We start from the raw sequence: 15,137 nt of genomic DNA, 5'->3' as shown, positions 1-15,137 counted from the left end.
ATCAGAGGTAGCTCTCAGCTATTGAATGACAGCTGAGAGCTGCCTGAGATTGATCCCTGCGCTCAGCCAATCAGAGGCAGCACTCACCCATTCATTGAATTCAGCCATAGGGCAGGCGCAATCGCCATATACCCGTTTTCACCCTAAGCTTAGATCCTAGGTCGCTAAAATAGTTTTTGAGGGTCCTCCATTGACCACTAACTTTGTCATTAGTGCCTATGTGTACCATGTACCTTGAATCCTCACCAGTAATCCTCCTAGTAATCTATCAACCCGAATCCACGATATGTCGATCTCAGGTGCCAGGAAGACAACAGGTCGATCGGCCCGGGTCAGCTGACAGTGTCGCAAGTACACAGGGCTCAGAGTGGAAGCACGTGCTTGGACACCTATGTAGTGGCTGGAGCTTGTAATTACAAGTGCAGCTCTCACTGAGATCAATTAGAGCTGTGCTTGCAGTTACAAGTGCCAGCCACCTTCAAGGGTGAGAATATCTGCTTATGCTCCGACCACTGTGTATTTGTGGTGCTGTCAGTAGGTGCACAATCAGCTGATTGGTTGGGGTCCTGAGCGGCGGGCCCTGGCCGATTAACTATTGTTGACTTATCTTGGGGATAGGTCATCAATAGTATTTTCCCTGGAAAACCCCGTTATTCACTGATGGCCTTTACTTTCAATAAGCCATCTATGTTTAATCAATGGGGGTCGGACCTCCAGGACCCGTAAATCAGTACAATAAAGAAGCTGTGGTCCCATTAGCACCGCATGCCTTTATTATTTACACAGGTACAGTGCCTTAACATGACATTTTGCTTTCTTCAGTTGTCTTACCCCCATGGGAAACTGAAGTCCAAATTCTTGAACACGTCAGAGAATTCAAATGCCGGCAAGTCGTCCAAAGTGTCCGCTTCATTTTCTGAATGAATTTTATGCATTTTGGGAATTTATCTATTTTTGTATATAGTGGCATAAAAAGTGTTTACCCTCTGTTTAGATGCAAAAACAAGAAGCATTTTAGATTTTTTTTCTATAGACTACTTATCAAAATGGTATAAACTTGAGAATGATCCTCATTCTACATTGTTACAAAATGTCATATGTTGTGCAGTTTGTTTTTTTAGATGTGTACAGCAAGTGACGCTCAGATGTGGCCACCAAGAGGAATATTGTGGCGCAGTAACTGTGGCAGCCAGACTTTGGCTTATTGAGTGTGGATGTTCAAACGTTGCAGCTGAGACCCAGATATCTGACTTGGACTATGCCAGTGCACTCCTCACAAATTGGTTACAGACTCCAGCCCCCCACCCTGTAGCGCAGCAGCAGAAGATAGACGATTTGGAAAATTGCCTGTGTAGGTGTAATCTCAGGTGCACAGGACTGTCGAAGGGGGTGGAGGACAAAAACCCCTGCGACTTCTTGGAATCACTTCTCAAGTAGACCACGTATTTGTGCACAAAAAAAAAACATGCACAAAATCACAGGTTTCCTGCATATGTCGTGCGCATTTATCTACACCCATTGATTTCTGTGGGCTCTAGCTTTTGCACCAAGATAAGTCGTGACGTGCATTTTTTTACACGATTGCATATCAAGTGAAAAAATACGCTGATGTGAACAAATCCATAGAAATGCATGGGTTCTACTCACTGCGTATTATATGCACAAAATCTGTGCACATAATATGCTGCGCAAATATGCCGGTGTGAACAAGCCCTGAAGATTTAAGTCCGAAACACATTAACTGTTCATCTTTCAGAACTAGTTTTGTTAATTTTATGTGGATCCAATAAAACGCTATTACTGTATATCTACAGTTTCAGTTCATGTGGTTTTTCCAAAGTAAATTCCATTTTTGCTATAGAGGTAGCAATGTTTAAGTCCCAGAGAACTCCTTTAAGGCCACGAGTGAAAGCATTGTAATGAAACAGCCGTAGGTCAGCACAGTCCATTGGTAATACGTGATAATATACTGTAGGTGACCATCTACTGAACCAACAGTACATTGTCCTGCGGTGATGGCATCGCTGCACACTACAGATGCCGTAGGTATATTTGGGTCTAAGAAGACAGTCACCATTCAGTTAGAGAGAATGAGCTATACGGGGTCTGATACATTTCTTGTTACAGATACAACAGACAGTGCTTGGTTTACACATTTATTACACATTTATTCCATTATTATACCATAATATTTATACAAAGTGTAACAGGTTTGTCTTATGGTTCTACAAATACACTACAGAATATATACAGTGTTAAGAATCATTTGCACTTGCTGAAGGAACAGATGGACATCAATGTTCTTCAGGCTGCTTTCACATCTACATCGGGGGTACCGTTTTCCTGTCTCACTATGGGAGCATGAAAGGAAATTCCCTGTCTGAACGAATCAGTCCTATGATGGAACCAAACAGTGCTGAACTGACCCCATTGATCATAATTGTGTTTGTTCGGTTTCCGTCCGGCATTTTACCAGAATCAAAAGCCCTGCATGCTGCACTATTTCTTCTGTGATTTTGTGCCGGATCAGCGACAGAACCTCCGAACAGAGATTACAGATCAGATGTGAAGGCAGCCTTAGGCACTATATAATGCTGGTTGGTTGCACTTAATAGGGTTGTCTTACTTTAAAAATAACTTTTTTTAATAGCTGGCCACCCGTTCTCCTGGCATCAGTTCTCACATCCTAGGCACTATGATGCCAGGAATTCAAAACGGTGACGCTGCGGCCTGTGATTGGCTGCAGCGCCACCTGACTTCTGCTGTCAATACAGACCGGGAGGCCTGCGGTAACTACTCTACTGTTTATTGGGGAAAAAAAGAAAGGTGAGTATTGCCTATTTTGTTATTTTATTGCATGACCAGCTCTTTACAAACATTTTTTTAAAGTCACACAACCCCTGCAGTAACCAGGAAGGCTAAACTGCCATTACAAAGTTAGCAAAGCTAAACTCGTCATGGAACGATTTCTCTTTTGCACTATAATAACTGGGTTAAATAGATTTAGCTATGGGATACCACAGATAACACATTGATGTGGCCCCGTGAAATGAGTTATATTAATTGTCATACTCAGCTTTTCCATGTATTTTCCATGGAAGTTTTGCCGGTATAAGTTATAGGCAGCAAAACAATTGGAGTAAAACCCCGGAATGTACGAGGGTTTTGTACTGTAAGATACTGGAATCATCACAATACTGGAATGATCAGAAGTGCAGCAATAACTGTGTGGAATGATGCAGAACGGATCTCTTAAATCCAACAGGTTAAGAAAGGAAGACATGTGAAGACTTCTATGCATTCGGAATATCTGAAACCGACCTAATGAACGCTGGTGAACATTTTCTTTTTTGGGTAGGTCATATAAAGTAGTAAGGGCTCCTGTACACAACAGTATTATGGCTGATTTGTACAAAGACTAAGAACTGACAACAAGGTGTATGAACCCTCTACTCTACCTTTATATACTTGTTTCCCTTGGGGCTAGGGTCATCGGAATCCCCTAAACTTTCTTCTAGTAGAGAATATCTCCAGACACCAAGTCTGATGGAGAATGTATGTCCTAAGGAGCTGTATGGTTTCCATTCTCAGGACTCTGCTGTGTACATGAGCCCTAAGGTTTCTGCATTTGTTGCATTTGTTCTTTATTTATTCACCTAACCTAATGAAATATAGGGTCATGTATTGCCATCCTAAAACGGTCTGAGGATTTCTAGTCGACTCTGCATGAATATATTACAATAAAGATTCACTGCCAAGATTACAAAAGTTTGATAGTAACATAGTTTTTAAAATATTTTTTTTTATCACATATTCTATGTTATTATAGAATAAAGGGTCTACTGTTCTTCCAGAACCAGCACCATGTCTGTCCATGGCTGTGTCTGGTATTGTATTTTCTTCCCACTTAAGTATATTGAGCAAACGTTCAATACAAGATGCAGCCCATGGGCAGACGTGGGGCTGTCAAAAATCCCAATGGCATGCAGTGGACATGAGTGGCATGCTGACTGATGTCCACCGCATCCCATTGGGATCTTTGACATCTCCTGTTTATCATTCCCAGTATGGCTGGCACCCTGCAGCAAACATAAGGACATTAGTAGCTTCTGTCAGACAGGCTTACACTGATGTTATGCTCAATACAACACAACCACAAAAGATGAACTTATATTTACTCTAACCAGCATATTAACCCTTAGCTCCTTGTGCCTTCTTTTACTCTCTGCCTTCACTGCTGCATGGGCAGACATGATGTCGTTTCTGCAAACACAGCAGACACTTTATTCTAATCCTCCACGAAACCCTTTAAAAAAGTTTAGACTTATTTACAGAAACTTATTAAAAAAATTAAACTCACTTTTGTAAGTCACTTGTACAAGTGTAACAATAACTACCATGCGGTTAAATCAATGTAAAAAAAACAGCTTTCAGTGTGGAGCGGCACAGGATTCAGGTTGAAGACCAATCGCTCATATGGTTGGAACAAAATGATGCTTTATTGGACAAGTGGAATCTGACTACATGTTTTGATTTAGGAATGAGCTCTTCACAGGGCACAAAGTGCATGCTGGAGCTGTTGGGATGTGCCATCTCCAGCATGTAGTTATAACCTACACGAAGATTTCAATTCAACATCGAAACACGTAGTTTGATTCCACTTGTCCATAAAGTATCTGTTTGTTCAGACCCTATGAGTGATTGTGATGTTCAGTCTTATTCCTGAGCCAAGGCAGAATAAAAGCTATGTTTTTCCAATGATTTCTCCAATGCCATAGATTGAGGGATCCAGAGAGAATTCCACCTGTTATCTAGCAAGGCTTTTAGTACAAGGAATCTTCCTGATATCATTACTAAACATTGAATGGAGTTGTGCCCAGCATAGAGTAACAAGGATACACATTCACACCGCACTCTTTTCCACACCTCCACTCAGAAGTAGATGGCTCAGCCAACTTTGGCAGTCCCACTGAAGTGAATGGAGTGGAGGCATGCATGCTGAACCACAGATAAAATCTGTGGTAAGACACACCCATTAAATTGGTTAAACCAAAATTGACTTTTATCACCTATCACCCTTTGCCTCCTCACTGACGGCTCAGTGCAGTCCCTGCAGTGAGATTGAATGAAGTGGCGGTCAAGTATACAAGGTGCCTCTCCTTTCACTTTCAATGCGGCTGATGGAAATAGCTGAGTGCTTGTACTTGGTTATTTCCATCAGCCCCATTGAAACTGAAGGGGACGCACATGCTTGGACACCACTCCATTCAATCACTTCCACACCGCAGGGGGTGCAGTGAGCCCACAGTGAGAAGGAAAGGTGGACACACAACCACCTCTCTCGGGACTGGTGGAAATATCCCACCAATCAGACTTTGCACCTATTATATAGATAGGTAATAGAAAATCGATATTGGTATAACTCCCTTAGCAAGTGAATATGCTCAGAATTCATTTGTCATAAGGCAAGCCCCAAAATAGGTGTTGTAAGCTATATGTGGCTCCCTAGTCACTTGTTGGGGACCAATGCTATAAGGAAAGGATCTAGCAGACAATAAATGACAGTAACGGATTATACAAGATTTCACAGCGTATTAAAATTAACTTTGTTAGTATTAGTAAATTAGCATATAAACTGTATTTAAAGCACCCAAACCAGCACGAGGCCTGAAGGTGGATTAGGGCATAGGGTACATTGTTCACACTGGTCAATCTTGATGCAGTTTGAGGAATTTATGGTAAGTCAATGACATGATTGGTTTCAGCAGTATGAGATCCACTCCTGGTTTTAGTTTAAGGAAGAAAAAAGCCCACAAACTGCATCAAATGATGTTATTCGAATATACTTTTGACTACATGAGTGCACCTATTAGAAGCTGCTACTGTGCAGTATTTTCTAGAGCATTGTATTGAAAGTAGACTCTCTTACAAATAATTAAAAATCTGAAAAGTGAAATGCCAATCACCACTAAATGTAATCTGTTATAATAAAAGATGTAAGAAATCATGAGGAATTATACGCAGCGGAGTGTCTAGTTATCAGAAGGAAGTCCCTTAAGGAGGACGGAGATGGCCATTAGAGACATAATGGTGTAATTTACACCATTATGTCATGGAAATATATCAAAGAAATGTTATTTGGCTTTCTAGTTCATAATGATATCTGCCAGCCTGACGCCACAATGGTTGCAGCAGCAGTGGCTGAACTAAAAGACAACGGTAAATCCTATGTATAAGCCTAGCATCCTGCACATTTATACTTCTGGATTACAGGAAGTCATAGCACTATGGCTATTAAATATCGAAAATCTGAATGTAACCTAATGTGTAAAATGCACATTAAGAACCAGGACAGGGCTTGTTCTTCCAATGCTTTTTTTCCATTTACGTCCATTCATATTAGTCTGCAGACTTTTCAAAAAACATGAAATCCTGTAAGAAAGAAAAAGAAAAGCTTCAAAATTAAATTTCCTAGATTATTAGCGCTCATTAGATGTTATATTACCAGATACAAAGGGCGAATGAAAATGTAATGCCTCCGTGTCTGTAAACTTTTATCTATTTGAGTGACTGTGAATGGCTATGAATAATGTTATATATAGCAACTCTCACACACCCCGCTTTTTACCGTGATCAGCACAGCGTCCCGAATGTCATGCTAATCGTGGTACGCCGCTTTTACTGATTTCAATGAGGCCTAAAAGACCTGCGCTCAAACGCGTTGTTTCTAACACTGATTTTTGAGCGCTGTCTGTTCTATTTTCATGTGTTTTAGCACTTTTTAATGCACCTCATCACCGATCAGAATGATGGGGTGCATTAAAAAGCACTGTCAAATGCCGTGATGTGTTCAAAAACACTGCTCAAAATCTCAGTAAAATTGCTGCGATTGCAAACAGCATTTTCTGAATGCATGTGTGGCTTAAGTGTTCTTACTCAACTAATGGATGCTGTTCTTTTTCAGGCTGAGTGATTAGAATCATGCATCTAAGGAGGCTAAGACACAGAGCTGCCATTAAATTTCTGGTGAAAGGGGGGTGTGCACCTAAGGAATTCCATAATAGGTAAAGAATGTTCATGGGGACGCTGTAATCGACATTAGCAATGTGCAGCATTGGGTGAAAAAGTTTAAAGAAGGAGAAACTGAAATTGTAGAAAAGTTGATGAGTGCCCATCCGTCAACATGAGTCACTGATGATGAACTGACAACGTGTTGAGTTGATTCGGAAGTCGACATACACAGCACAGTTCAGGATACTGGCGGTGCATTGCACATGTCATTTGGTTCTGCACAAGTGATTATTACTGACTTGGGGGATCACAAAGTTTGTGCAAAGTGGATTCCCAAGCAGCTGACAATCGGAGGATATGGATGGAGGTATACCGATAGTTCCTGGATGCTTTTGGAGCTGAGGAACAGGACTTCAAAAATGTGGTCACTAGAGACAAGACATGGGCATATCTGTATGGACCAAAAAATTAATTCTGCCGGATCAACACATCAGGTGATGACAGCAGTGTTTTGGGGTACACAGGGCACTATTCTCATTGACTTTACCGATAGGCATCACATAATCAACAGCCAAAACTATGTTAAAATGTAAGAAGTTGAAGGAGATCATTAAGAAATTAAAGAACTCAAAGACGCTCCAGCAACACAGTTGCATCACAATAATGCAAGACCTAACATGTCATTCTTGACAACCCAGTAATTGCCAAAATTGGGTGGTCCATGGTGCCTCATCTACCTTACGGCTCTGATTGGCCCCTTCAGATTTCTACCTGTTTGGGCCTATGAAGACAGCCTACATGGTATGAAAATTAAAAACTGAAGTTAAAATGAGCTGTAAAGTCATGAGTCAGGAAGCAAATGCCTCCATTTGATTTGATACTCGGGTTTAATAGTGGCATGTGTGTAATGGTGACTATCTTGAACAGTAGTTTTGTGTACAGGAGACCTCAGGCTATAATCTATGTCACTTTCACTTTGGTCTGTTCATTAATTAAAGGGGTTGTCCCGCGAAAGCAAGTGAGGTTATACACTTCTGTATGGCCATATTAGTGCACTTTGTAATGTACATTGTGCATTCATTATGAGCCATACAGAAGTTATTCACTTACCTGTTCCATTGCTAGCATCCTCGTCTCCATGGTGCCGTCTAATTTCAGCGTCTAATCGCCCGATTAGACGCGCTTGCGCAGTCCGGTCTTCTCCCTTCCGAATGGGGCCGCTCGTGCCGGAGAGCTGCTCCTTGTAGCTCCGCCCCGTCACGTGTGCCGATTCCAGCCAATCAGGAGGCTGGAATCGGCAATGGAGCACACAGAGCCCACGGTGCAGCATGGGAGACGACCCGCGGTGCATCGTGGGTGAAGATCCCCGCGGCCATCTTACTAAGGTAAGTAAGAAGTCGCGGGAGCGCGGGGATTCGGGTAAGTACTGGACTTTTTTTTTTTTACCCCTGCATCGGGTTTGTCTCGCGCCGAACGGGGGGGCTATTGAAAAAAAAACAAAAACGTTTCGGCGCGGGACAACCCCTTTAAGCTGTGGTGACAGGAGTGTAGTTAAAGGCTCATGGGCCTGGGTGCAAAAGTTTATTTTGGGGCCCCCAACTAATCTTAACCCCTTTATACAGAGGTATAATTTTAAGCTCCTGCGCCCCAATGCAAAACCTATAACAGGGCCCCTAACTATAATCCTTTATTCATAGTACTAGGCTCCCTATATGGAGAAGAGAAGCCTTATGGGCCCCCTAAGGCTGGGTTCACACAGGGCAGATTTGCCGCGGTTTTGCCGCAGCAGATCCGCCCGCGGCCGCTTATCTCGGGATTAGCCAGCCATGTGGACGAGGTTTCTCAGAAACCTCGTCCACACGGGACGGCTAATCCGCAGCGGTAAATCCGGTTGAAACCGCATGTCTGTTTACTTTCCTTTTTTTGTTTATTTATGTCACGGCCGCGCTCTCCTCTATGTGAGCGCCGGCCGCAACGGAAAAGCAAGCGGCCGAGCCGCTTCAAAGCCGCCGCGGCTTAGACCGCGGCGGTTCTCCCGGCGGAAATCTCGCAGTTTTTGCTGCAGCCAAACCGCGAGATTTCCGACGGGAATACACCCCGTGTGAACCCTGCCTAAAGCTCCTGGGCCCAGGTGCAACCGCATCCCCTATAGTTAAGCCAGTAGTGACAGTGGAGGCATTACTTTTTGATTTACCCTCGTATATACTTGTAACTTATCGCTGCCAAGGGAAAACCAGTGTGGATACTTTGCTTGATTAATTGTCTTCTAAAAACAGACAGTAAACTTCCCATTCAGATAGAGTAACTGAAAGGAGTTGCGAGAACAGGACGACCAGTCAGTGGAGGTGTATTGTCACTGAACTGTAGACTGTAAATAGAGCATCATTAGGGATAAAACAGTCTAGATTATGTCTTCAGAGCAACTTAAACTCATGTTAACAAGGTTCTTCAGTCACAACAGCAAATGTGACAGAAGAAGGGTCATAAAAGTCTCTTAACATTACTTGTTGCAATAAATTTGCTTAGGCTATATTCATAACACTCTTCAGCCTCATACTCTGTTTGATGCATACATTAATATACTCTCCCCCACCATAACCAGAAAGTGTACAAAATATTGTTTGTTTTTGGTACACTGTGTCTACTGTTTTGGACTGTGAAACACCTGCCCTCAATAGACACTGTTCCCTGAAAATAATACCTATCCTGAAAATAACCCCTACCCTGATTTTTTTTGAATTTTCGGGTAAACTTGAAATATAAGCCCTACAGCAAAAATAAGCCCTAGCTGCATTACATTAAAAAAAAGAAATACATTACCTAGAAGGCTGCTATCCAAAGCTCCGCCATGCATCCAGTACACCTTGCTCACCCACAAAAGCGATGGCTCTGATTCGTTCTCGAGTGCTGCTCAGCCAATTATTGCAGTGCTTGATGAACCAATGCAATGGCTGTTTTTGGTTCATCGAATACGGCATTGATTGGCAGAGCAGCTGTCGAATAACCAATCACAGCCATCGCGTTGTGGAGGTGGTATTTATGAATTGGCCAATCAAAACAGTGGATTAGTGCGTCAAAGCTCCGGAGAGTAGTGGAAAGCACATGGACTGAGCCTGCTAGGTAAGTATAATAAAACATCCCCTGAAAAGAAGACCTAGCGCCTCTTTTGGGGAAAAAATGAATATAAGACAGAGTCTTATTTTCAGGGAAACATGGTAGAAAGTGACTTACAAATAAAGCAAGTCATTACATATAAAAGTCAGGAAGACTGGCTGAAAGATTTATTACAATTCTGCTTATTTTTCTTTGAAGGGGTATTCCGGAGATGCAGCTATTAAAATGAATTGAGCGGCACTGCACATGTGTGGCCAACACTCAATTCAATGTGCTGTCACTCTGGTTGGATCTGTGATCCAGTAGTGACCAGAAGTGGGGCAAATGGGACCCCCTGTTCTCAGAATTGGTGGGGTTTCCAGCGGTTAGACCCCAACCAGTTTATCAATTGTGGATGGATAAAAACTGGAACAAACACCCAATCTTTAGAATACCGCTTTAACTATTATTTGTCTTTATTTTCGGTTGACATTTTGGGGGCTTTACAACCAATTACCAATTTTTCAACCATTCACACACAGCGATTTGGTGTGGATTTTCCACAGCAAAAATCCATACCAGAAATCTTTAACAAAATACGCATTTGTGCAGATTTTGACATTGGTCTGCAGCAGAATACACCCCTATAATTGAAAGGATGAAATCTGCTATGCATCTGTGTCACAATCTGCACCAAAATCCACCATGTGTGAACGCATCCTTAGGAGCTTCAACCACAACTTCATTGAAATTTAGCAGAATAAAACTGCATTCTTCTTTTCTGGTAAAATGCAGGACACCATGGTGAAAATCTGTTGTAGGGCTCCAGACGGTCACTAATAGGCCCATGACTATTTGTGACTATATCTGCCAGGCCTAACAGCTGTAATGAAGAAAAACCTCTTCTGTATCCGGAAGGTGTGCCTTAGGCTGCTTTCATAGGGGCTACAAATCGCATTTATGTGAAACCCATGCTTTTCAATAGGTTCCTTCACATTAGCGATGTTTTGTAGGCTGGTACATTGTGATGTTTTGTAGCCCATGTTTCCCTATTGAGCCTTCCTTTGTGTTGCATCGCATTGCACGAAAGCGCAGTTTTCGTGTGTTGCGAGGCAACTTTTACAGTAGGAAATCCTTCTCTTTTCCCTAAAAATAACCCTAAGCTGCATTTTAAAAACACCAAAAAACTACATTACATAACAAGCGCTGTCAGCTCCGCCGTACATCTCCTTGCAGGCCCATTGCACACTTTTTTGTAGTCTTCAGCCTGTGCTTCCTGGTCAGGGGTTCAAAAACCCAACCTCCAGGAAGTGCTGGTTCTGCAGCGCTTGATAAACCAATCACAGCCATTCAATGTGATGGCTGTGATTGGTTTATCGAGTGCTTCGTTGATTGGCTGAGCTGCGGTGCTCAAGAGTCAATCAGAGCCAGCACTTCTTGAAGGCAGGGTTTTTGAACCCCTGACCAGGAAGCGTTGGCTGAAAACTACAAGCAAGTGTGCCGGGGACCTTTGAAGGAGAAGTGCGCCAGAGCGGACAGCGCCTGATAGGTGTTGTGTTTCTTTTGTTTTTGTTTTTAAGGGCAGATAGGGCTTATTTTCAAAGTAGGGCTTATAGTTCAAGCCCCCCTGAAAATCCCATCAAAAGAGCGCTATAAAGTCGCACAACTTTGTAGCGCTAGGTGTGACTTTGAACGACACAAAATTGCAATATCGCCACGACAAAACACAGCAATAACACATCGATATCACTGCAATTTTTTCTAGAACAAATCACCCAAATGCTCATGCTGCTTGCACCGAGCTTCAGGGACTTCATCTGGCTTCCCTTCTACTGTCTCTACCTCAGCTAATTGCCTGGCTAACTAACTAATATGTGATTAAATAACAATAATTATATATATATACTTAAATTTGGCAACTAAACATTTAATTTGCTTCCTATATTTTTCAGTTTAGGAACCAATGGCTCCTAGATATTTTTTTAGCCTGGACCCTTGTACACAATTGCACTAGTTCTTTTCCATGAGCTGCCCCATTCTAATGAAAGAACAAAAGAGAACCCTGCTGAAAATCTGAGGGACCCACTATGACTCAGTGGGATCCATTAGGATCTGTTACAAACAGATCCATCATGGCTTCTATGAAAATGAAAGCCTTAAGGTCCATTTACACGGGATGAATGTCGGGCAAGCGATGCCCGACACTCGTCCCTGTGTTTCCTCGCTCCCGCGCTCTTGCACAGTAGGTAGCAGAGCTGTCTCGCTCACAGAGCGCCCAGCAGGGGGGTGAGGCAGTGCCGGAGATTTCTCTCCTCACTCCCCCGCCCCTCTCCATTGAGATAACGCAGTGGCCATTCACTACTAAACGGCTGCTGTTTAAATTGAACGATAAGCAATGAAGCTCATCGTTCAGCTTAAACAGCGGCCGTTCAGTAGTGAATGGCCACTGCGTTATCTCAATGGAGAGGCGCGGGGAGCAAGAGGAGAGAAATCTCCTGCACTGCCTCTCTCCCCTGATGGCCGCTCCATGAGCGAGCCAACACCAGTAGCTCCCGTGTGACAGCACGGGAGTGCGGAGACACAGGGACAAGTGTCGGGCATCGTTTGCCCGACAGTCGTCCCATGTAAAGGGACCTTTACCTAGCAGCTGCTTCAGATACACAATAAAAACCACATACTGGACAACACCTTGCTGCAGTATGTTCAATGTCAGTTCCAATTTACTAAGGTTATAACTGTGGTTTCCCATTTTATGGCTGTGAATCTGATTGTCCTTGTGCTGAGCATACTAGCAGATGGTAATTCCAGCAATGCCCTGTAGTGATTTCTAGGTTTAGTGTTCCTATAAGACTTGAAGTTCCCCATCACATAGCTTCCTGGAAGAATCACATCGGTCTGGAGGCCATGGAGAGCCAGCTAGATTTACTTACATGTTTTTAAAAAATCTGTGGGGAGATTTGATCGAACAAAACCAATTCTTTACTATTCTACACAAGCCAAGGATTGTTGAAAATACTCTTTAACTGACTAATTTGACCACAAAAAATCTGGTAAAATTGGAAGGTAAAAGTACTTACAATAAGGAAGCAGGCACCAAGAGCGACAGCTTTCATCTTGACATCAAGGTTCATGGGGAACTGAACTCCAAAGTTGTCAGCAGTAGTAAAAAGCTCCTTTGCTAATCCAGACCATTGTTTACAGATCTTTCCAACTACAGCGTCCCCAAGTGACTTCAGCTAAAGAAAAGGAAGGAAATTGTGGAAACCGGACATAGATTATTGATAAGCATGTATGTGGGTACAGGATAGGATTCATGTACTATGTAAATGAACTTGTGGTAGAACACTCCTTCTGGGGTTTACAATTTGGTTTGCATCATTTCTTTGGTGTCTTATAATATTCTACATCCAAACCCAAATGTTACATCACTATTCAGTATGAAATCAGTAAAAACAGGTCAAAAGCTGCCACCAATGTGTCAGCAGAAAGGGTTAAAGACAACTACTTTAGAGACTCGAGTCTCCAGGCATGGACTCCATATCATGAAGTTCATTCAGCTGGACAGATTCAAGAAAGGTCTTAAGTGAATGATGGAAACGTTTGGTACAAACCTATCAGCCTTACTAACATTTACTTATGAAGTCTGGCTGTTTACTTGAGAGCTGTGGATTTTTCTACTTTTGGGTTTTTCATTTTCTGTTTTTTTTTTATCTCTGCATTCCAAGAGCTAAAACTGTTTCATTTTTCATCAACATAGCCATATTACTGCTTGTATATTGAGACAAGTTGTATTTTTAACAGTACTATACAGAGTCAAGTCACATTATTATGACCAGGAGCTAATATCCAGAGTAACGGCCATGTGCCTCATGGACAGCAGCTAGATGGGCTGGAAGTGACTCTATAAGGTGCTGGTAGGTTGTCTCCGGTATCTGGAGCCATGCTGACTGCAGTATATCCCACAGTTGCTGGAGGGTGTGTGGGGGTGGATCCATAGAGCAAACACCATGATCGATGTGGTCCCAAAGATGCTCAATTAGGTTCAAGTTTAGGGAATTAGGGGCCAGGGAAGTACTTGGAAGTCTTGGTCGTGCTCTTCCAACCACTGTTGGACATTTCTAGTCATGCAACATGTCGAATTGTCTGGCTGGAAGTTCCCATCTGCCCCAGGGAGCACAAACAGCATGTATGGGTGTATGTGATCTGTAAGCATGGGTACATAACCAAATCAGTTCAGAGTGCCTTCTACATGGAGGAGTGCAACCAGAGAATGGCATAAAAAATTTCCCAGACCATAAACACTTCCGCCACTGGCTTGTGTTCTTTCATCAATGGCTGCAGGGTGTTTGTTCTCTGATGTTTCTCGCCTGACACGTCAACACTATCCGTTCGGTGAAGCTGAAACTGTGACTCATCGGAGCAGGCAACCCTTTGCCGATCAGTAGTGGTCCAATTCCAATACTGCTGTGCAAATTGAAGCCTTGTCTTCTGATTTAACTTTGTTAGCATAGGTACAGGGACCATCTGTCTGCTTTGGAGCCCCATGTGCAGTAGAGTTCGCTGACCTCTTTTAGACACAAGTCTGGTAGTTCCCTGGTTCATTTTCATGGTGAGCTGCTCCGTTGTAGTGTATGGTTAACCCACGTTCACCTTCATAGCCGAAGTTCACCTTTCACATCAATTCCCAATGGTGCCATTTGTCCACTTACTATATACTTTCATCACACCTGAGCGCAAACAATTCACAAACTGCGTGTTTGAGACCGAAAGCCAATCAACCCTTTTACTCTTCACTGCAATGAGTAATATATGAGCAGATAGCCTATCATACACCTTATACACCCACAATGTTAGCCCATGACATGTCACTACCTTTATGGATTACGCACTGCTGATGTTGAAAGTAGGAGGTGTTCAGAATATGACTCAACTCTGTATAATGCACCTTATAAAGTATTTTTAAAATGCTTAATTCGGGTGTAATGGGGAAAAAAAGTTGTTTTTTTAGGGGGTGGGGAGGTGGTTGCTTTTAC

The 15,137-nt window shown here is 42.7% G+C and overlaps 1 protein-coding gene across 3 annotated transcripts in view; it reads right to left on the bottom strand.

Annotated features, from left to right (window-relative positions):
• Positions 1-2,123: 2,123 nt before the first annotated feature.
• LOC136625246 (phospholipid scramblase 1-like) overlaps positions 2,124-15,137 on the bottom strand; it is a 97,196-nt gene continuing 84,182 nt past the window's right edge. For all 3 annotated transcript variants that reach the window (XM_066599309.1, XM_066599296.1, XM_066599303.1), the window contains 2 exons: positions 13,182-13,340; positions 2,124-6,432 (listed from right to left, as the gene is read on the bottom strand). In XM_066599309.1, coding sequence (XP_066455406.1) covers positions 6,400-6,432; positions 13,182-13,340 — 192 coding nt within the window. In that variant the 3' untranslated portion in view covers positions 2,124-6,399. The remainder of the gene's footprint in view (positions 6,433-13,181; positions 13,341-15,137) is intronic.

The sequence above is a fragment of the Eleutherodactylus coqui genome, chromosome 1, assembly GCF_035609145.1.
Source record: "Eleutherodactylus coqui strain aEleCoq1 chromosome 1, aEleCoq1.hap1, whole genome shotgun sequence".
NCBI classification, from domain to species: Eukaryota; Metazoa; Chordata; class Amphibia; order Anura; family Eleutherodactylidae; genus Eleutherodactylus; species Eleutherodactylus coqui.
The sequence above is the reverse complement of the archived record's forward strand: the minus strand, read 5'-3'. Positions and strand labels throughout refer to the sequence as shown.